Below are 24,185 nucleotides of genomic sequence, written 5' to 3'. Positions count from 1 at the left end.
ACAACGCATTATCATGGTGAGTTATCATAACCAATGCAGTTAACAGCAACGTGAAGCACTCCAGATCATATCTCGGGAATGACGATTAGCAACTCCATATTTTCATAAGAGGCACCCTGGACATAAACGGATTTGTAGAATTTGAACCGTTAAAGAGGGACAATCTCTCATCATATGTCCTTATGACCATCTGTTCTAGTTTTCGAGCTCTCCAGGAAATCAGGAGCAACATAAGCATTCGTCGAGCGACAGATTTTTAAATCGCATCTCAAAAATAGCAGTTCGGATCTTGATACTTTCAAATGGAACATCCTTAATTGAGACCAATCCCTCAGTATATGAAGGTCAAAGACCTCTCCGTACCTGTGTGACGCCTCCGAAGCGACTCCGGGGACGCCTCCTTGTCTAAGTCCGGTTAACCAACCGCGGAGGAGGGAGAAAGAGGTAGGAGACGTAAAAAATAAGAAAATGACCAAACCGAGGAGTGTTTGGACGAGAGCCTACCGAAAGAACGGCTTAGGGCATAATCATAAACCAACCCTCGAAGCAAATACAACAGGAAAGCTCACAAAAGGTTAAGACGAAGGTACCAACAATCCAAGCACGGCCATATACATATAGAACGGTACGTACACTGCAGGAACAATTTCCATTGTCGAAAAACAGGAATTTTTTTTGTGGGATATACACATCAGGTTTGGTAACAACATGATGCAGGACCAGAAGGTCATGGACAAACTGATTAGAAGAAGGAAAAGTGGCGTTGCTGTGCAATTTCAAAGGACTCAAATCGAGCATAGGAAGGCACGAAATCATCAAGAAGGATCTCGCGATCGCACGAAAAACGAAAGAAAGTACAACAGAACCGCAACGATCCAAAGAAACAGTAGATTTTCTAAAAATACAACACATGGAAATAACACGGAACCAACTAGCAGAACACGAGTGAAGTCAATAGTAGCTATTCGCAGTTCTTTCCAATTCTCACAATATATCCATTAGGGACAAATCAGGAGTTGGAGGAGGCTTTTTCATCTGGAGATTTTTAGTGAATAGGTACTTCGGTGAACCACATATTACCCACCTGCCAGAACACCCAGCGGGTGTTTTTTGAAGATTTACCTCATAACAAAAATCATCCCGCAGTGTATGTCTCTGTATTAGGTTCCAAAATTGAAGCCATCTAATGGTAGGTTTGAGCCTAAAAGTAAAGCAGCGCTATTTCCTAGAAATAGAATCTAAGAGGTTTACAACTTGAGATGAGACACTATGTACATTAACGAGTTATTAAAAAACCAAATTCCTAAGCTTCAGCAAGGCAGCTACCAGTACTTGTTGCTCTTCGATGCGTAAATTTTATCGCACTGAGAGTTTTAGCGCTTGATGTGCTACTAAGAATTTCCTAAGTTCACGAAATTGAATCGTGTCGCCCTCTAGTGTTGTAAAGTGGTGATTAAAGAAGAAAACTGTGAGTCGATACAAAGCGAGGAAATTAACCACCAACCACGGTAGATGGAACTATCATCTGCTAGAGGTCAATATTAAATTAGCATTATGGTTGCTAGATGCCGCACCAGTAGGGCTTTCAATAGTGACACTATGGATGGTAGATGGCAGCTGTTGAAAAATTAAATTTAACTGATTCTCAGTTTTTCCCAAAACGTGTTCTGTCCTTGTACCACTCAAAATCCAGTGGCTGGGATGCGTTGATTCTTTCGTATTTGCAGTTTCTATTAGGTCTTAGAGTTAGATGAGTCTTGAGAAGAGAGAAGTTCATATTGGCCATTCAAGTACGAAAAGCGGTCATTAATAGACTTATAGAGAGTTCACCATTGATTGAAACAAGATTCTCATAACAACACGAAATATAATTAAAAGGGTTTTTATACTTAGTCTATATTTACATACACTTCTTGGTACTTTCTTACTTGCTAATTTTGTTCCATTTGTATACAACATGAAACATTAATGAACAGCAATTATTACGTAGTATAAAATAACGTTCTGCTTTATTCAACGGAAAATAAAGCAGGTAGCCTTGTGTGGGGATTGAAAAAATCTTTTTATAGTTCATTTGAACTTTAAATTTCAATAATTAGGTGTCGAGGTTAGAATTGGAGTATACAGAGTGAGTTTGAAATAATTCTAAAATGATAAATAAACAAGAATGAATAAAATCTTTTTTATGAATTGTGACAGCCACAGACATTTTAAGCGTAGATATACTTGCAGACTTTACAATACGTATAGAGTAATTACAAATCTTGCATTTCCCGATTTCGTTGCTTTACCAAACACTATTTTCACTTACCGAACGAAATTTCGCTTTATCATTAAAACTCATACAATTACTTATCAAAAAAATATATATAGAATATTTGAGCAATTCTGAAAAATTGAAAGATACGCCTCTGGTTTTTACGAAACATTTTTTTCTTTTATTCTCCTACATCTTTAGTTTTAGCGAATACCTAGAACAAATACTTCAAACCCAAACAACATCTTATGCGACCTAAGACGCTACTGCTTTTCAGGCATTCATTTAGCACTATAATTTTACCTGTATCTCCATGGTTTGACTATAAAGAGAGTATATATGTATATATTTAATTTCAAAAAGGTATTGCGTATACACGGTGTTTATTAAGTACTTGTAGAAACTTTGAACGGTGAATCTTTGACAAATTCGAAGATCAAAAGTTCATATGAACATGAGTTTGTATCGGCTTCGTTTTTGAGATGCGCTATTTTGATTATGTAAAGTTTTATTCAAAAACATGCCAATTTAACAAGATTTTGAATACTAAAAGTACCGGTGATGAGAAACGTAAATATTGACTTAGTTTTCTGTTTAACGTTAGAAGGTGCCCCATAGTCTTGTATCTAGATTTCAATAACCATAACTCTCAATATTTGTTACTGAAGGTAGCCATTTTGGAAAAAAGTGGATTTGAACTTAGACCTGCGTTGGAAGCTTGTAAGTTGAATCACTAAATCTTTGAAAAATAAGAGGAAAAATACGTTATTTCGCGTCATGTGCTATATTAGACTATTACTTCACAAAAGATTATTTTCAAATTAATGAAAATTGGATAAAAATTCACAGCTTTTTAATTCTAGACAAGAATTACCCTAAGCGTTGGATAGGGAAAGCGGGACCGCAGACCTGACCTCCCAGATCACCAGATTTGAAACTTTTGGATTATTTTCTGTAGGATCATTTGAAGTTACTAGTTTACGAAACTACAGTCCAAAATGAACAATATCTAAGACACAGGATATTCGAATCATGTAGAACTTTTAACCAAAAAGTAGCTATATTCCAAAGGGCTCGTCAATCAACGTTAAAGCGAATTGATACGAGCATTGCAGTTAGCGCTGGTCGTTTTCAGCGATTTTTGTAATAATTATTAACTTATTTGCAAAAGTAGTTCATTCTTAGCTTTGCAAGTGATTTAAGTTTGCTATATCATAATACAATCAACAAAAGACATATTTTTTCGTTTATTTTTCAAAAACTCTCAGTGATTCAATTTACTAACTTCTAACGCAGGTTTAAGACTAAACCCGTTTTTTTGTTTTAATGGATGTTAATACATAAATAATAAGAGTTATGGATATTTAATTCCAGGTACAACACTATACACAATGTCCTCTAAGACTGAGTGAAAATCGAAGTAAATATTCAAGTTTCTCGCTAATATCTAGAATTTTGTCAAATTGCTATGTCATTGAACAAAAATATAATCAAAATACCAAACAAAAGAATTTTTTTTTGCAGCCCTGTATCTCACGAACTAAACCAATACAGACCCGTATTCACATGATTTTTTTATTTTAAAATTAGTCGAACAATCATTCTTTAAAGATTGCATAAGGACTTAATAAACAACTGTTGGATAAGCACGAATATTTCGCTTCTGACACGCATTTGGCTTTTACAAATTCTCAAACAAATAATTTGAATTCAGGATATCACTACGATTATTATGTATTTCAGTCAGTGGCGGAGTTAGATTTGTTCAGTGCACGTCATTTTCAATTTGTTTGTTTAATTTCTGTAGCAATAACAAATGCATCGGGAATAATTCCTCCTGGACCCCTCTGTATTTTCTATAAACGAATTGAAAATTTTTCTCGAACTTGATAACATTTTTGACTCAGAACAGCGTTTTTTCCAGTGCAATAATTATTATTCATAGACTAAGCCATTACACACCATTGAACAATTGTATTATTGGCACTGTAGGAATATTTTGCCATAATAGCGAATGTTCAAAATCATCGTGCGCCTCTGAGTTTTAGCCAATATAGAACCGAAAATTTCTTTGCAATTTACAGGTTTCAACTTTCAGTTAAAAAAAATTGCCGGATACGTCTCTGAGTTTTAGGAATTAAAATTTAGTGTTTATCCGAAATTAAAATACATCAATGAACGTGCACTCACATCATAACCAGTAGCGGATCATTTTTTTTTAAGTCCAATATCTTTTGAAGAAATATTTACATTTAAAATCTAAAGTAGATGGTATTAGACTGACATTGCGTCAGGTTTTAAGGACGTTTCATTAATTCTTGCGTTTGTTATATACGTAATTACATGTAGATAGAAAAATACATTATGTTGTGTTACCTTGTCTCTATTGAAAACCATCAAACCATCTCTCCGCAGTCCCATCGTGAGATTATCAACTCAAACCTACTATTTATTATTAACAAATTTCAATTAAATCCTATGTAATCCTAACTAATATTTGCAAAACATAAACATAATGCAAGTTCACAAGCCTTATATGACAATATGCCATTACCCGTAATTTTAAAAATTATCCTTAAGTGGTACGATTTACTGGGGGAATCACAAACAGTCACAATTCAGAATTAAGGTTTAAAGAAAATTTGGAGGGTCTGTGTATGAAAAATTGAAAGCTACGTAATAAACCTTGAGTATTGATGTTCAATGGTAGATGGCGACACTTGTAACCCGATAGATGGCGTACTTGATATTGTAACAGCTTCTAACCGTAGCAGCTAATACTTATTGTATTTTACTCTCTGTATATTCAGTCAGGGAGGGGAAATATTTGGAATATTTTAAAACATAAATGTCCATTATCGTTAACTTTAGAGCACGTCGTTCACCTGCTTCATCTGCCTGACCAAATCCGCGCACACAAAGTCCATCTCGTCCGTGTCTTTCAGGCTGGAATTACTTATAGTATTTGAGCCCTTATTGAGCTTCGATTGACTCATGTTGTAACTCTGGCTCAACCCCGATTTGAACAGTTTCAGAAACCGAGTTTTAATTGAAGCACACGAATGCCCCTCCTCCGCCGGTACTGACATCAGCCTGTCGTAAGTCTCTTTCTCCAAGTGGGACTGCGATGTTTCCAGTTTAGAAGAGGAAAAGCTGGTTTGACTAGTTTGGGGGGTGAGTCTGGTTGTCACAGGTTTCGTCCAATGGGAATTAGAGGAAGTTCTCGCATCGCCCGTTTGGACTAGATGCAAGGCTTCCCCTAAAAAATTCTCGGGGTACTTTTTGGTGGTGTTACGCACAGGGGCTGCTATGTAGTGGCGCCTTCGCGAGCCCCTGGAGCAGAAGTTGTGGAATGTTTTCTGGAAATTAATGAGAAGCTTGATTAAAGGGGGAAAAACAAAAAAAAATGTAACGGTAACTGTGACCGCGTAGGGGCGGCGACCGTTTGGCAGCGATAACGGTACGGAGCCTATTCACGGTTCCTTCAAAGTTATTTTAACGACGGAACGTAGGAGTGCCAGAACGAATTCGATTGAGTGCCAGCTTCATTTCCCAACGGATACTCTATGGCGACCGTTATCTAGGTTAAAATCGCTCTTATCTTAAGGGCCCGTTTTCGCAAAACACTGCGACTAATATTACCAATCAAATGAGCGGTTATCAACATGCGATTGACTAACACTTCCTGTTACCAGCTAAGAAACGGTCACCAACCAGGTTGTCGGAGCAAAGTGAGCAATGAGTTTGACAAAAATAGCCATTACCGGCCGAATAACGGCAAGGCCGTAGTGATTCCGGAAATTTTTGAATTATCGAATGAAAAATTCGCTCAATTTTAACAGCTTCATACATCTAATTTCAAAAATTTCCACCCCTCAACTGGGGCTTTAATGTTGTAATAAAGACCTCGTTCCCAATTTCAACGTGATGCACTTAAAATCCTTGGGATTAGGCAACGTTCCCGCTAAAATTAATTTTATACGAACAAGAACTAGAACCAATTAAACCGTTGCAAACCACTTTTTTTTTAGAAGTTTCTGTGTTTATTCAAAGTCCCTAAATGATTTAAGTATCCCTCTTGCATTTTTGGGTCAGGAAACAAGCAATATTTCATATGAATAATCTGCATCCATGCCATCCTTCATTTTTGACCGCTTTACCCAATTTCGACCCTTCCTACATCTTACTAAATGTTCTTCTGGCATTGCCTGGAAAAATCTCGATAACAAGTTCCGCGTAGTTTCCGGCTCGCTTCACATTTTTATCCAGTTGTTCCCATTTTGCAGCGTTCATGCTATCCGCAGATTAGACTTGCAGCTGTCTGCATTCGTACACCTTTCCAGTTGATTAGCCCAAACCAATTAAGTTCCTTATCTAACAAGAGCATCTGGTAATCATTTTTTCAGCAATCGCTCTTGAGTGGCCTAAGACAAAACACACTGTCTGCCCCATCGAATTCGTGGTTGGAATTAATTTTCCCTTATCCAGGTCGAAAACTGGAAACGTGTCTGGAGGCCCCGTGCGTCTGGATCAAGGACAAAAAACAGGTCTCGATCAGAATGAGAAGCGATGTGTGTAGTGCGATCTTCACGGGTTTTATTGTTGTTGAAATGGGATTTATTCGGTCTCAAACAATAAAGTAATTAAAACTGCAAACTGTTAAAGCTTTAGAAATTGAAATTGGTGCGAAACCCTGAGTGCATTTCCAGTCTTTTAACGGTCAAACAAGTTCCTCCCGCACTGGTAAATATTGTTTTAGTCAGCGGAAGTTTAGGTTTCGTGTTGATCGTTAACATAATTGAACTCTAGGGGAGTGCCGTTATCACACTTTTAATTTCAAAGGGCACTAGGACAAGGTCGACTAGTTTCTCCCATCGAAAAATCTGGAATCGTTCTGTGCATTCGAGGCTGATACAATGTTTTATTGTCTGGATCGTTACTCAGCTCTTAACGGTTACCGTTCCTCAACGGTGATTTCCGCCAAATAACCGTTACGGTTACCTCCCGTGTTGTCAGGACCTTATATTATAACCTAACATTACCGTCACTTAGTAATTGATGTTACATTTGACAGTTCCTACTGCCGTTGCCTCCCTGACATTTAGTGCCTTCTTCATGTCGTATAGTATGGGCCTAAACTGTAGAAACAAAGGAACAGGGCAAAAACTTTCTTTAATGTGTTGGAATCCAGGGTGGTATATAAACATATTTGTTAATACATGTAAATATTTTTGGACTCTTCAACTTTAAACAATACAAAAAAGGCTTTCCATTAGACAAAAATGTAAAGACATCATAGGCAAAACCTTCTTCTGCCTTTAAATTTAAACTTTTCACATCAGTTTCGCAGTAATATCTGAGCATTTATTATTTGCAAAAATAGTGTGCGGAAAGACTTATTCAACAGATCTTAAAAATAAAATTGTGAGCCTTTATGCCAGTCGCATAAAACAAATTAACATTTCTGGGCATTCACAAATTGATCGGTGCTTTGATTCAAAAGTAATGAAAAGTTTTAAAGTGTCTAACAAAGACTCAGTCAGTGCCAGAAAAATCGGAAGATCAGTTGAAAATAATATTTTCAGTCGTCGTCCGACCTCTAAACCTCTTTCATCAAAGAAAAATATTGAAGCGCGTCTTGAATTAGCTCGCTCCACTGATCAATGGAAAAAGGGGGATTTTCAGTAAAAAAGCTAAAAATAACTTATTTGGTAGCGACCCAATGATGCATGTTAAAAGACCTGTTAATGAAAAATTTAATAAAAAATATATTTTGTCGACAGTGAAACACGGCAATACATCAGTGCTAGTGTAGAGGTCTTTGTCTATAATAATATCGGAATGGATCCGTTGCATAAAATTCAGGGAAAAATATACCGTTTTATGTACTGTGATATTCTCAGGACTAAAATTGTGCCTTATTCTGAAGAATTAATGCTTTTAAAGCACCGGCTTCAGCATGGTAACGACTCCAAAACCTGGATCCAAATTAGTAAGAGTTCCTTTCAGGAGAAAAGTGCTAGTGTTTCAATGGCCGTCGCAATCTCCTGATCTAAACCCGATCGATAATTTAAGGGAGACTGTGAAACGTATAAATCTAGAGAAAGTCTTTGGGCACATGTGTAATGATTGATCTTCAAATGACAAATCTTTTGTTGATAATTTAATTAACTTCATGTCCAAAAGATGCGTTGCAGTAATCCGACCAAAGGGCTCACGTACGAAATATTAAAAGAAGTTTTTTTGAGTTTTTTTTTCACATCATAATGGATCAATTAAAACGGTTCTTTAATTTTAGCGTTTTTTTTTTTTTTTTTATTTTAGAGGTTGTTCACTATTTTTTAAATTAGTAATATGTATAATAAAAGAATTATCAAATTTTATTTAGAAAGTCGCTTAACACTGGCAGTAAGTCATATAAGTGATTCAATTCATTCATATACACGGTGCAACTCTAAATCGCATCCCCTCCAAAATTAACCTTTGAACAAGTCGTTATTTTTGAAAAATTCAAAAGCACCTTTAAATAGGCATAAAAATTCGATCTTTTAACGTTTGCTTATTTTTTTTAATGTTTTTTCCATGACCGGTGGCGCAAAACGGGCAATTTTTAAAAATTGAAGCACGGACCAAGCAACACCTCAAATAAAAGATCTTTCGAAAGCATATTGAATCGTGTATTGCGATTCCAAACCTACAGATTAGTTTTTGAGCAAAACGGCTATAAATGTGGTCCAAAAATTAACACAAACTCAATTAAACAGTACGTCGGCAATGAAAAAGCTCGTTTGTTGATAAGAAATCGTTTTGTTTTCGATTTTGTGCTCACAGCAGAGGGGGGGGGGCACTATCTACAATTTTATCACAGATTTAACGGTCCCACATAACCGTTACTTCCATATCGTTACAATACAATCTGCACTTGTTTCTTTGCTTCGGAATCTTGGAACATTTACCTAACGACCGAATTACCGTTATTGGCATGCAAACATCTCTATTGGATTAATCTGATTTCATCGTAAGTCCTCTAAAGAAGATTATCTTTATTGGTTTTGGGCACACGTGTTTGGAAGTCAATTAAACTGGACAGGAACTGATCACTGAATCATCGTGACAGCAGTCCATTAGCTCTTATAGGACGGTTTCAAGTAACAGTTGTGGTTACGCGGTGGTAACTGGGCTTTAGCCTGGGGAATGTATGAAGGATGTTCTACAAAAATTTCCAGTAAAATTTATTTGAATCGGAATAATGAAAAGAAATTTCTTTTTGTTTTCCACGTTTCATTTTAAATTTTACGGTTGTTTTGTGTCTGCATAAAATAGTCGAAATTTTGCAGTTGAATTTGCCCCACTGTGCACTATTTATCAGGAAATAACCAGAGGCGTAGGTAACTCCATTTAAACATAATGAAACTCCTGCATGAATCGATGCATTTTAAAAGTCTTTTTAGGAGATTTCAGAAGATGGTGGAAATATGCTAAAAAACCACTATATCTTATGTAACTGTGAGTGAAAGATGGAATTTCAAAACAACGTGTCGGTCTCTGGCAACGTTATCAAATTATGTTTTTCTCATCGTGGTTATATTGGATTATGCGCCTCAACTTTTTGCTCTTCCTCAATCCGTTCCGACCACAATCGCAAACGGAAAATAATCACTTTTCTCACTTGCTAAGAAAACAGCTATTTCATCGTAATTCAATAATTTAAAAATTGAAAATGGGCGTCGGAAGAAAAATAAATGTTGATGGCGTTTTCCAGAAATCCGAAACGTTTCTTTGGAATTTCAACTTCAGATGCGCATTTCCCTCGAAAATTGGTTTCAGAGATGTATTTACATATTCCAATGATTATCTTTTTAATGCTTGATTTGCTCAAAATTTCGCAAAAACCAGAACGATCTGTTTCCGCCGCTACGTCACTAACACAATAGTTTAGAACTCTCCCCCTTTAACCGTCCTTGAAATTCGTGCAGTTTTCGAGATTCCCGTACATGAAAGGTCAATCTGGGATACATGGTATAAAACTGACAGAAGTGTCCAACGTAAATAAAGTGGATTCATTCGACGGCTTCCTTTTTCTCCTCGTGATATTTACCCTGGACACTGAGGGATCATAAATATCCCTTTTTCCTGACCCGCAGGCTTAGATTTCTGCCAGGGAAATTAAAATTTAATGCCGATTTTTAAATGTCTATTTCCAGACAAAAATGTATTTTTGAAGAAACTTCATTTGGAATTCATACACCTGCTTTAGTTAAGTCCCTATTTATGTACACACTGGAATGCACATTTGTGGAATTATTCCTGGATTTTTATTTCCGCATTTAGCCGCATGTGGCCTGAGCCTGGAACGACGCTCATAAAGCATCCAAGACAATGAGCGTTTTTCATAAAAAGTAGTTTTCCTAGACGACAAGGGCTTGCTCCCTTATTCCAATCAATTATACGTTCCTTCCACCAGCGATATTTTAGCAAAAAGGCGAAACTTTCATTTCTCTTCCATAAAAAAATAGCTTCTGAGTAAATCACTTGTTAACAAGTACTTTATTTATCTCTTTTCAGCGATATTTCTTGGCAAATTGGACAGATCCTTATCATAAAAAACTAATTCCCATGCACTCTCATAAAAATGTACGGAATATCGAGTTTGATGAGAAGCTTAATGTAGCTCAGAACGAGTGTTAACCTTTTCCGCTATAAAGAATTTACTCGGATTTGCTGCAAATTGCAGTATTGCGGAGATAAAAGGTGTTTTTATGTTATCGAGTAACGTAAAAGTGTCTTTTGCCATCTGATAACTGTTAATTTACGTAGAAACTAGAAACAAGTATCATTGCAGAAGATGGAAGAATTGTAAATTAGATTGTTTTTGGGATGTAAAGTACGATTGTAGATTTTCTTGATGGGATTGGCGCGTCAGCTTCCCACGTACTGCCCGAGATAGCTCTTTAGAGCTTGAAACCGAGACGGGTCTGGAAGCAAAATCCAATTACACCATCGTCTTCAAGACATCAGGAGAGCTCATTGGCGATGAGAACTGGGACTCCCAACGGTTTGAATGTTAGAGCCATGTTCCTACTTACCCAACCACGTGCGTGAGAATTGAAGGGTCGAGACCAAGAATCAGTTATTCAACTTCAAATAAGGAAAATGTCTGAAGCGAATACCTGGATGTATTATCATTAATGTGACAATCACACCAAGAGTTCGGTTCTTTTTTTTTCATTTGATGGTGCAATCTGGATGACGCCACATTTCCTTATCCATACAGAAGTGTTGGCCAATTTCAGAAAATTAAATTGCCAAAATTAAAATTTAATATGGAACTTGTTCGCCAAGCAGTGGCCCTAATCGAATGGAAACTATATCCCGTTATATGTATCTCGGACATCGAAATGGAAAACAAAATCTCTGCCAGCATTGAAGAACTGAAAAACAGGAAATATCGAGTTTCCATCCGAAAACTTTATCCCAAAAGTGGGAGTTTTTTTTGCGAAATTGCCAGTTTTGCGTTCTACATCCGAGCTCTTATTGCCTTAAGATGCAAAAAAGTTAGGGGAAAAAATAAAGCTGTTTTTTCTGAATCACTTTGTTTACGAAAAGCCTTGTATTACGTCTTATTTACTGCAGGCAATGTTTATAAATTTCTTAAATCCCCTTAATAAAAGAGTTTTAAAAGCCTTAACCACCTGAGATACGGTACTAAACCGCCTTATTAGTTTTCACGACGAAATTAGCGATTTCGCCTACCGCTCGGCCGCAAATTGTCGTCGCGCTCGTAACACGGCACTTACAATTCTCATTATGCAACATCTTCGTACGTAATTTACGTGACTTGATGTGCCATATAAATAAACAGATCGAAAATATTTATCAATATTAGCTATATTATGGGAGTCTTTTCTGTCTTATGTTCAAATGTAAAAATATACAGAGTGTTGCATTCGGAAAAATGAATGATGACATAAATTGTGAAGCTCTATATCTTCGAAACGATTAGAGGGAAATACAAGGGGATTCAGAACTATAAAATAAAAATTCGAGGCATTATTGAGCGCAACAATACGAGATATTTGAGCGTAAAAGCCCTTGTCCCCAAATGTTTCCCTAAGGCGTTACAGCCTTATGATGCTGTAAAACAGTTATGTACAAAAATGTGTTTTATCGTGTTTTAGTACATTTCATTTCAATTTATTTGAACAAAATAACGATATAGTAATTGCTCAAAATCTAACATTTGAACCTTAATGCACCTGTTTAAACCACGATTATGGTTTCTAAGGACTTCCCTAAAAATTTGATAATCCTTTTGGTTATGCATAACTTCAAATTCGGCAGTAATTCGACCTTGCTCTGTTTCTACTGGCGTGTTACAAACCAGAGACTTTACGCGTCCCCACAGAAAGAGCTCTAAAGGTGTTAGATCTGGTGATCTCGGGGGCCAGAGGACTGGATCCTGCGAAGCCAATGTTGTCCAAACTGACGGTTCACATATAATGCATTCAAGTTCAAGGACGATATTTTGAATCATTACTGCAATGTTATTTTGCACAAACAAATTAAAATAAAACGTGTTGAAACTCTATAAAATACATTTTTCATGTAACTGTTATAAAGTATCATAACGTCGCAGCACTTTAGGGAGTTATTGCCGGACATGTGGCCTTATACTCAGATGTATTCCATTATTGACATAAATAATCTGTAGAAGTTTGATATCATAGTTCTGAATCACCCTGTAAAAAAATTTATATACATGTATATATATACCAGCCACTTTCCTGTTCGTGTGTAACTACTTACATCAGTAAAATATACAGAGTTTTGAATTTAGAAATATACTCAACGCCAGAAATGTGAGGTGACTAAATTTGAATGTGTTTTAAGCCTCTCTGTCTCTGAAATGTGTAGACGAAGATTTTGATTTTAAACCCGCGATAATCCTAATGATGTGAACTATTGAACTACGTCAAAACATAGGGAATTGCATTAAAAATACTCGACTTTTTCAAAATGGGACCAAGAGGCGATCGAAATTGCATCTTCTTTGGAGAATCTACCTCCAAAAATGTAGAGAAAACATGATGCGGCTTTAAATTGACTTTAATGCAATACAAAATCAGTTAAATAGTACGTAAACAATAAAAAAAACTTGCTTGTTGATAAAAAATGGATTTGTTTTCGATTTTGTGCTCACAAACAGTTTTTGGTTATTTACGTTTATTTATTTATTCTTTTTTTTTGTAACCAAAGACTGTTTGTGAGCACAAAATCGAAAATAAACCAATTTCCGATCAACAAACAAGTTTTTTCATTGTTTACGTAATATTAAACTGAGTTTGTGTTACGTTTTGTATCAAATTTATAGCTGCTTTTCTCAAAAACTGATTTGATAAATTTTAAATCTCTATACGCCATTGAACGCAGTTTTGAAATATTTTTTATCTGAGATGTCACTAGGCTTATGTCTGGTTTAATTCAAACAAATTGGTCATTTGCGTCACCAGTGACGTAGGCGACCTTTAGAAAAATTAAAAAATGTCAAAAAATGCTATTTTTTGTCCTATTTAATGCTGCTTTCGAATTTTAAAAAATGTTTGTTAAAAAGTCAACGGGAAGTCGGGGGATACAGAGAAGTACAGTAAAGATATAGAGGGTGTCTCCTAAATACATGTACTTACTTCAGGAGGTGATCAATAAGGCGAAAAACAAGATTTTTTTTCCTATGCATGTATGGTCTAAATCGACCCTTCGCTCCACCTTCAAGGTCACCGGAACTATACCCAATGGATTTCTTTGTTTGGGAATACCTATATTGTTTGGTGCATCGCTCACCCATAGGCATTGAAGACCAACTTAAAAATCGAATTGTGCACGAATGCGAAAAAATGACACATAAAGCGGGTTTTTTTACAAAATTTCGCAGATCGTTAGTCGGGCGAAATCGAGTCTGCATTCATGTTTTTGGTGCACATTTTCAATATTTACTTTAAATGCTCCCATTTTTTTCGAAAACTATTAGATTTAGAGTAAAAAAAAAACGTGAGATAAGAAATTTTTAAAAATTAACAGATTCTCCATTGGATATTTTTTTATAATAAAAAAATAGATACGTGTAATTATTTAGACGAAAAACGTCTTTGTGGTCATTTATTTAATAGTTTCTAGAAAAAATAGAAATCTAAGAAAATATGAAAAACGGTCGTCCCTAAGTTGCAATACGTCGTAATATGTTTAGCATTCGTGGTACTTTTCCATCGAGAAAAAAAAACATACATTTTTCCCCTTGGGTTTGAGTGATCACAATAGGAGAGGGGAGTAGATTTGAACCATACATTTATGAGAAAAAAAGTATTCTTTCCAGCATTAAAATCGCCCCCTGGAATTAAGTACATGTACTTAGGAAGCATCCCGTGTATGCCAGAAGCTCTCTAGATATAGTATCTCTAAAAATATGTGGCAATACACAGGGTGTTACACTAAAAAAGTCAATTTTATAGAAGTACCTCCGTGGGATTTTCCATCTTACCTTAAATGCATTTCTATACTTGTTGGACATAATATGGTACAACAGAGGATTGATACACGTGGACAAGTAGTACAGCACTCCGCTGGTGTACATCAAGTATAAGTACATTTGGAAGTAGGTGGCTTGAGCCTCCTGTGACGCATTAGACAAATACACTGCCAGCAGTCTTTGGGCGTGGAAGGGGGCCCAGCAGACGAAGAAAGCTGCCACAACTGCAACTGGAAGAGAGAGCCTTAACTTAAACTGAAAAATTAAATTTCAACTCAAAGTAAATTTACAAATTGCTTATAAGATAAATGTCTCAGCGAATTCCTCAATGAACGGGCAGATATTTTTGAGGTGAATTGAGGTTGGGGAATCGATTGATCGGGCATAAAATTGCATAAATAAGCCGGGATAAAAGGTTTTACCAATTTGAGCACGTGATTATTGATATAAATATTCGTGATACGAGAGAGTATTATTTTATCAGTAGATCACATCAAAATACATCTTCGAAATCATCATTTCAATCTCCTTCCTGACCACTGTCTACCAGATAAACCCTAAACGTCCATATGCCTTGACTTCTTCCATTCACACACACACAAGGTTTAATTTTCTCCTCTGTTGATTCCGTTACGAATCGCTGCCAATCAGTTTCCAATTTTTTTATCCCAGGAAAAGTTGAAAATAGCCTTGGTGTGCATTGGATTTTTCCATTAAATTTCTCCGGCATCCAGAAATAAGCTGAATATTGTAAAGCGTTACGACTAATAGCGAATTGTCACACATAAAACCGGCGTTGGTCCAGGGGAAAGTCAGTGTGGATTCAGACTTTTATGGTCAAAACTACCGAGACACGGCACTGCAGATATAAACAAAAAAATTAGTGCTTTTTCCAGATATAAATTGTGTTACAGTGGATGTGAAATTAAGTGGAAACCTTTCTCTTTATTTCAAAACTACTCACCGGAAATATCCGAAATAACGTTGAAAATTGCCTAAAACATGCAGGAATATTCAACTCAAAAGCTCATGGATTGAACGGCAACATCTTGCCAAATTTAAAGGTGCTAAACATGTACAAACAAGATAATACAGATCATAGAGGAAAGGAGGCAAAAAAGATAAAAATTACATATATAAACGGAAATGGGTGTTTTGCATGATATATTTGTTAAATCCGATTAATTAGCAACAAAATTTAAACATTTTTAGATGTTACAACAACAAAGTCGCACTCGTTTATTTTAGAAGTCCCAGATTATCGGAACTTCCTGAAAATTTACAAACTAACTTCAAGTATTTATCAATCACTTGCAAATACTCCTGAAACTCTGAAAAACAATCTTTTCTATATAAACAATAACTTCAGATTTGTCAGGTAGAAAACTCCGGCTCTCCTGGCAAAGTTTCCAAGAAAGTAGAACAAAGATTTTCAAACCGTTTAAGTTCTGTAATAGAATAATTGGGGTTATTTTACTACAGAATTAAATTCCAATTTAACCTTCAATATTGTTCGTTCTCAAGACATACATTATTGCAGAAAAATCGGGTTTTCCGGGAAAAATTGAAGAATTTGACGATAATGGCAAGTGTTCAAATATGGCTTTCTGGATCCGATAATATTTTTTAAGCAGAAGGCATGGCGAAGAAATCCTCCGTGGACTCTTTAATCCGTATCTTAAAGATAAAATTTGCATAATATCGATTACGTATTCATATTCTGGCAATTTTCCAGCCGAAACGTTCCAGGAAATTGCAATTTTTATTTCAATTTTTTCGTTCCATTAAGCCTCTAAGATTAAGGAAGACTTAAAGGAAACAAACGGCGGTGTGTGAGCACCAATACCCACACTCTGTGTTTTTTTAAGGCGATCAAAAATTTATATATTATATGGGGTGTCACTAGATTTATGACCAGCGCGGGTATGGTGGATTGCCTGCGACACGCGTAAACGTGAACTCGCGATCATACATCCTCAGACACCGTGTGTACACAAAAATTCCGGCGTTGACACTATTGAATCATGAGCCCTAGTTAGCCCTTTTGAAGGGTCACAATTAAGCTTACATAAAGCGGTATGTGTTTCCCCCGCAAACAGAGAAGAATTTGCATTTTGGTCAATTAGATTTTATGGACATTGTGCAACTGACCGGACGCTGGGAAGAATGGCTAATTTGAAGAACTGAGAACACGCATAAGTGGACAATATATCGAGTTTCTGGTTCAACTACTATCGCCACTGGTTATAGCAGCTATGTGCATGCAAATTTAGTTTCACAATGAATAATAACGGCGATAATAAATCTCGCATTGGAGGGATGGAAAATCAGGGGGTTGGTGCTTTTGTTCGTTTCAAATCATTTGGGGTCAACTCTCATTATTCGGATTTTGCTTGTTTCCTGTATGTAGTTCACTTCAGTCGAAACTGTATTTCCCTCTCTGTTCGCCTGCCATGGAACCTGAGAACAGCCACTGTGCAATTTGTCTGTTCTCGAATATCTGTGAAAATCGGGGACTTTCATGCGTTTTCGCGAGCTTTGATGTTCGCCCGAACATCTGGGGCGGAGAATAATTGCACGAGTGATCGCTCTGAGAAATCGTGAGGTGCTTGAAATTTATAATAAAGGTTCCTACTCGAATTATTATTTTAATTCGTTGCTTTAATTCTAACTGACCAGTGGTTCCTTATACAAAACGCATGCACTCTACACCATGTATTGTTAACTACTAACAGTAATATTAATAACACATAAATTCATTAATAAGTCAAATTAAGCAGATGAAATGAATGATCGAATTGCTAAAATTAAACTGAACTAACCTTGATCTAACCAGAATACACATGCTGAATTGCGCATGCTATATCAATGTTTGTTACGATTTATCGTGGATTATATCCATATGAAATACATATTATTATTCAAATTGGTAAGCTAAATATGAATAGACGAATGATAAAGACCTAATATTGCATAATAAACTAGAGCAATTTGTTAGAGTTATTCAATTTGACTACTGGTCGTTTGAAGTGTGATTCCGTAGAGCCTATATGGGATATTTTAGTTGGATACTGTGGATATTAATGACGTCGTTCAGCTTTAATTTATTCGGTACATCTTTGATCTAATCTTCTAGTTTTCTCTCGCCTAATTGAATTTCGAATCAGAACTCAAAGACGTCTCTGAAGGGGCTATTGATGGGATGAAACATGTCACACTTCACATTTAGCTAAAGATTTGAAAATATATATAAAACTAAATTCACTCGAATCACAAGTTAATCACCAGTGATTGATGAAAATGAAAAATCTTGTTTCAGTTCAAGTTTTGAACATGTATTAAGTTTCCATAAGTTTTTCCGGAACTCAATTTCGAATTGAGACTAGGAACCAAAGGCGCCTTTGAGGGTCTTTCTGATAGTTGAAAAAACACCATTCCTTGGCACAGTTCTGAGATGTTTTTAAGTATTGATTTCTGCGCACGACACTGAGTATCTTTACTTGTCCTTAAAAAGTTATAACACCTTCGAAATCTTCGGACCGCACCCTGTACGATTTGGCAAACATTTGAAAATTATTAGCCCTTTTGAATGCCACTGAGTCTCTGAATTTTGACTTAAAAGGTCGTAATAAATTTCTAAAACCTAATGTGGTGTCAAAATCAAGAAACAGTGGCGTCTCTCTATTGCTCGCAAATTCAAACAATTAAATTTGTTAGTGCAGAATAGTGCTTCCAATTTTGGAAATTCGCTAATTTATTGGTCCTCCAATTAGTACCATAATTTTTACTGATAAAATTATGGGACTCCGGCTTTCCCGGAACGTAATGTCGTTCCAAGATCAAACACCAGAGGCGCCCATGGAGACTATATTAAGACGGTTTTAATTGCCTTCTCCGCCCAGTTTTAATTTACTCCACCAATAACGAAAGCTACTCAGATAAAATAAACACAACAAACAACGAGAGCAGACAAAACAGGAAGCATATCAAGGTTTTTCTTTCAAAGTGTTTAAATGAAGTGTCGTTTCTCTTCTTAAAATACACAGAGTGTCTCTAAAAGGTCCGCAGTAAATTCTACCACAGATTTCTGAGGCGAAAACGTAACAATTTTCCTTAGTCCACAAGTGGACGGTTTTGCAAATACAGGGCGTCCAAATGAAAACTGAAAAAGGAAACTCATTAATTAGTTACTTCGTAATGTTATTGTCTGAATAAAATGTCGCATCGGGGGGTTTTCGGAGCGACAAATCCGCAACCTTTTATATTTCCAATGCATATTGTAGAGGGCGCTGTCGGCTCTCTTGAAACAAGCATAACTTTTTTATCGCCGGGTATAAAATTTATTTGTGTCTAAATTTTTGTTTTCCTACATGTTTGTTGAAACGGAGGTATCGCAGTACGAGTCCTTACGGGCATTCCTTCTTGAAATATTTGAAGTTTAGAGCTTGCTGCATGTATGGAAAAATAACTTTAAGGTACATACGCAGCTGAAATGAAATAAAATCAAAACATGCGATTAATCTTCAGGTCTTATCATTCTTTTAATCTGCATGTTCGTATTGAACTACACCAATTTATGTATTATTTATATTGCCGTACTCTACAAATAAATATGTACTTTAAAGTTATTTTGCAAGACACGCAGTGAACTTTAAACTTCAAATATCTCAAGAATTAATGTCTGAAGGGAATTGTACCACAAGATATCTTTTTTTTTCATGAAACATATAGGAAAATGCATATTTAGCCATAAATAAATTTTTTGCCGGGTGATGAAAAAGTTAGGAGCCTTGAAAGAGGGTTCGCCTAGCGGCGACAGAGTCCTCTACAATGTGCATTGAAAAGTAAACGGATTCTGATTTCCCGCTCCGAAAAATCCCCGATGTAACATTTTGTTCAGATAATGGCATTACCAACCAAGTAGTTAATTTTTTTCCCTTTTCAATCCTCACTTTGACGTCATGTATTTTAAAAACTGTCCACTTCTGGCCTAAGGTGAATTAGGTTAAATTTTCATGTTATCGCTTCAGAAATCCGCAGTACGATTTTATACTGACCTTTGGAGACACCCTGTATATCTAAAACATTAATTTTTTTTTTCGACTTCCAATAAGTCCTGAAAGTACCAGATACTTACTCAACATCTTCACTACTCTGTTCTGAGACTGGGTATTTCTGATCCTCTTTTTAACAACCTCACTATTGTTATAGTGAGTGGAGTATCTGAGCGCTGTACAGTTGCTATTGTGCTGTGTTAGTGATGGTCTTTTGGCAGTTGATTTCTTCAGTTGTCTACCAATAAGGATATACAGCACTGTGATGAGGGTCATTGGAGCTACGAAGAACACTATCGTGGATATCTGGAATTGATGGAAATAGTAATCGATTAAAAGCTGGTTGAATGACAAATTTTCTTTCATGTATTTATTGAAAGAGTGAAACTGGATAATTAATAGAAATGCCCTCGTACGAAAGACCGGAAAGGAAATATTATTTCAATGAGTGTAATGAAAGGACAAAGCCAGAAATTAAATTTTCCGGTTAGTTTATCTATTCCAAGCCAAAGAAAGAAAAGACAATTCGCTAATTTCTCTCATCTCTTTTACGACTCTTGAAAACGACCCTGATTATCCTGACTCTTCTCACTTTCGCTGGTTTTTCTGGAATAATAAAATGTAGAATAGGAAAATTGACATCTCGTCTATCGAGAAGCAGGAAAACTCACCTTTAAATTTAATTATCGCCAGACTAAAATTAATCCTTCACGTTCGTTTCGCCTGAACGTCTCGTGGAAAGTTTTCGTGGCATTTTAAAGTTATGTGTCTTGTCCTATTATAATTTGAAGAATTTCTTGATGAATGTTTGAATTAAAACTACGCCAATGTCTACGTGTGTCGTTTTCAATTAGGTACCGAGGCGTGTCACGAGTAAGTTTCGGATTAAAAAAAAAAAGCTCAGGCCATCATGTCAGACCAACGAAGTTTTGTAGCATAAAACTCTTTCAGTTCCTTAAATTTGTGCTTTAACCCATTTAAAACTTACCACTAATTGGTTAAAGACAAAGTTTTTTTCTGAACTTCTTGGGTATTTACAAAATAAAACCGCGAAATGATCTGGCTACACCAAAGGAGCCTTGCACGCTGGTATTAAACCCTTGCTAACCAGAGGCGCGCCAAAAGTCAATTGAAGCATTAAATATTCTCTTTAATCCGTCGCTAAAAATGAAATAATTCAGAACAATCCTGCTATGGCAATAAAGCCGTGGACAATACCAGTTCTTGGTCGTCAGCATGGAAATTTAGGTCATAAAATGTATATCCAGAGGCGTACCAGTCAGAGCACTCAATTTATTCTTAAATTTCACATTATTTAAAAAAACAATATTTGAAAACGGCATTTTCTGCTAAAATTATGAAATAACACAGTAAAAACCAGAGGCGTAGCAATATTCGGTTGACTAATTGAATATTCTCGTACTTTCGGTTAGTTAAAAGAAACAATTAAACGAACTACATCGGCGGGTTCCTGCAGAGAGGTCTTTAGAACTCTCTCCTCCAGCTCGTAAAATATGTACTTTAAAAACAGGAGCGTAACACAAGTCAATTTTAGGAGTAAAACTTTCGGTTAATTTAATAATTATTTTAATATCATTTAAGAGGATAATTACGTTACGTTGATGCCGCAATGCGTTGGTGATACTTCTAAGTGCCTCCCTCGGGCTGGAAAATGTGTGCTTTAACACACCAAACGCCAGAGGCGTGCTGGGCGGCGCATTTGGAGAAAACACTTTCGATTTGTGCACGCATCGATTTAGTACTAAATGATTTTGTAAAGTGTTCAAGAGTTTTTAACAAAACCACTTGAAGTAATTATTCCACGTTAATGAAAATTTGCCGTGCGGAATCCAAAATAACAATTATCGAAGCTGAGCTTAACTCATTTATTAAGTGCGCAGGGAGTTTGTTCACCAAAAACTAAAGCAAAGAAAAGCGTTTGAGTTAATATTTAAATTTATAGATTTCTATCCAGATATTTGTAAATTGTGGATAGATCTGCAAATATAAATATTATGATAGTTAATTGAATTTGAGTGATTCCCCCGCGTTTTCGTAAACAGCAATTACCACCGTTGCCAGCGATATAAATGATGTAATTATTAATGTAAAGCCACCTAAATCTATCTCAGTTTGTTCCATTTGGAAAGCAACATAGTTTTCTTAGCCGATACTAATTTAATAATCTCTGAAACTTGGAAAATGATCTTACTGATGTGCCTAATATTAATGAAGCAACGCAAACATGTTAAGAGTTGCGAAACAAAAATAGGAGGTTCGATCGGAGGTTCCATTCTCCTGGAAAACGTTTCCTGAAATATTAAAATATGTAAAGCAGGGGGAAATTTCCGATCCTTGAATAGGTAATGGAAGTTTAAAAAGTTTCGTCCATTTGAATTAAAGAGTCGTCAACGATGATTGGTACGTTCATTTTAATACTCCGTATACGTTACCTGGAAATTCGAAAAAAGACGCCTTTACTTCGCTACTTCACATTTACTCTGAGTACCTTCATGAAATCCATAATTGCAATTAACCTCAGGTAAATAACTTCACCAGCAGGTCTTCAATAAAGATTAATCCTCTGGCGTAACCTACCTCGAAAGCATGGTCGAATATCTTGGTAACAACAGTGCAGTGCGAGAACAATTTGCCATTGTCGTTCAGCTCCTGGATGCCGAACTGGATAGCCTGCGGCACGGCCAATGTGAAGGCAACTATCCAGATTATGATGATTATCCGGACGCATCTGGACAGTTTCGACATTGTGTGCGAAAAGAACGGATGGCATATGGCGAGGTAGCGTTCTACCGTGAAAGCTGTGATGGTTAACACCTGGAACAAGAAATAAAACACTAACTTTCGTGTTGCAGACTTAAAATTGTTGAGATCTGGTAAAATGGAAAAGTTCGGGTTTGGCACTCTAAAGTTCGGAAATGTATTAAAAAAAAACACGTCATAATTTTTAGGAAAATTGAAACACCAATGGCGACATAATCTTGTATGCTGAGCACCACAAAAGCTCCCCGTAATTTGAAAAATGCGCATTTAAACCCAATAAAATCAGAGGAGTACGGGCCAAAGTTTTCTTCGTGTGAAAGGCAGCCAAATGGCCAAAGAAACAATCACAAAATTGCTGTGAATTTTACATACAGTATGTGCATTCCTCTAGAAAATCCGAATCGAAGAAAGTACTAAAGGCCAGAGCGGAAAAAGACTTTTCCGACTATTTCGGCTATTTTCGCAACTATTTTCGAGAATTGGAAAAAAGTGACGGCATAATTGCATTGTGTCGAACTGGGAGTATTTTGAAGGTCTTGAAATTTACTTGAGAGGATAAATCAAGAATTTTCATTTTATAAATTAATTCACCTTATTTTTTCGTCACATTAATATGTTACTGCGAAAACCCGAGTTCAATCAAGACTCATACTAACTAGGAAAAACTAGTATTTATTGTCAAACTTTAAAAATTCTAGATTTTCCTAGTCAAAACCAAAGTTTCCTAAAGTGGTTAGTTCAAGCCAGTTCCAACCTAGGAAATGTTTAGTAGTCGCTAGTTTTTACGGAACACGTTTTGTTAAAACTATTTTACATTAAATATGATTTATACTGTTACGAAATTTGCTGTAACTTGGTCATTTGGTAAATTCTAATTTCTTAACTCACTTTACTGCTTCAGTTCTTTAAAGTAACAACTCAACTAATAATACAATATTTTAACTTTTATACAAAAAAGAGACAACAAAAAGTTTGTACAGTGGCGTGTTAACACAAAAAGAAAATATATAAATGGGAAGTTTAAAAAATGTTGTAAAATGAAGTGTCGTTTAATTATAAATACAGCAAAAATAACTGGAAAGAACTGGAAAAAGTAGTATACGTACATGAGACGTATATGTCAGAAGGAATATTTCCTTCTTACAAAAAAAAAAATTAAAAACACAAATTTACCCCAGATTTCTTTATTCGACAACGATTGGGAATGGAATGCCCCTTGCAAGGTGTCGGAGTCATTTCCGTGTGCCTGTTTTTCTTCAAAAACCACTATACCATCCACATTCTTCCCACGCTTACATCCCTCAGTCATTCCCTTTCACACCCCATATGATAAAACAAACCCTCTTTATTTGTTAAGGCAACGATCTACTTTAACTAGTACAAGTTTAGTCCATCTCCAAGGGAACACTCGTAGGTGTCCGTGACATACCACACGTGCCCAAGGATAAGACGTAACACCATCCTTGTTAGATAGCAGGTTTATTGCTCTTGCCTTAAATGAATTATTAACCAACCCCGTATCACTTTCTTTATGAAAGCTCACATGTACATAGGTTCATGTATGTATATGATT

General features: G+C 36.1%; 1 protein-coding gene across 1 annotated transcript in view; it reads right to left on the bottom strand.

Annotated features, from left to right (window-relative positions):
- Window positions 1–1,847: 1,847 nt before the first annotated feature.
- Window positions 1,848–24,185, bottom strand: part of LOC136345355 (pyrokinin-1 receptor-like) — a 77,802-nt gene continuing 55,464 nt past the window's right edge. Inside the window, exons 3-6 of the mRNA XM_066293578.1 lie at window positions 22,430–22,666; window positions 19,915–20,137; window positions 14,790–15,007; window positions 1,848–5,616 (exon numbers count right to left, since the gene is read on the bottom strand). Of these exons, the coding sequence (XP_066149675.1) occupies window positions 5,125–5,616; window positions 14,790–15,007; window positions 19,915–20,137; window positions 22,430–22,666 (1,170 nt within the window). The 3' untranslated portion in view covers window positions 1,848–5,124. The remainder of the gene's footprint in view (window positions 5,617–14,789; window positions 15,008–19,914; window positions 20,138–22,429; window positions 22,667–24,185) is intronic.

Source organism: Euwallacea fornicatus, chromosome 19, assembly GCF_040115645.1.
Source record: "Euwallacea fornicatus isolate EFF26 chromosome 19, ASM4011564v1, whole genome shotgun sequence".
NCBI lineage: Eukaryota > Metazoa > Arthropoda > Insecta > Coleoptera > Curculionidae > Euwallacea > Euwallacea fornicatus.
This window is presented reverse-complemented; position numbering and strand designations above follow the sequence as displayed.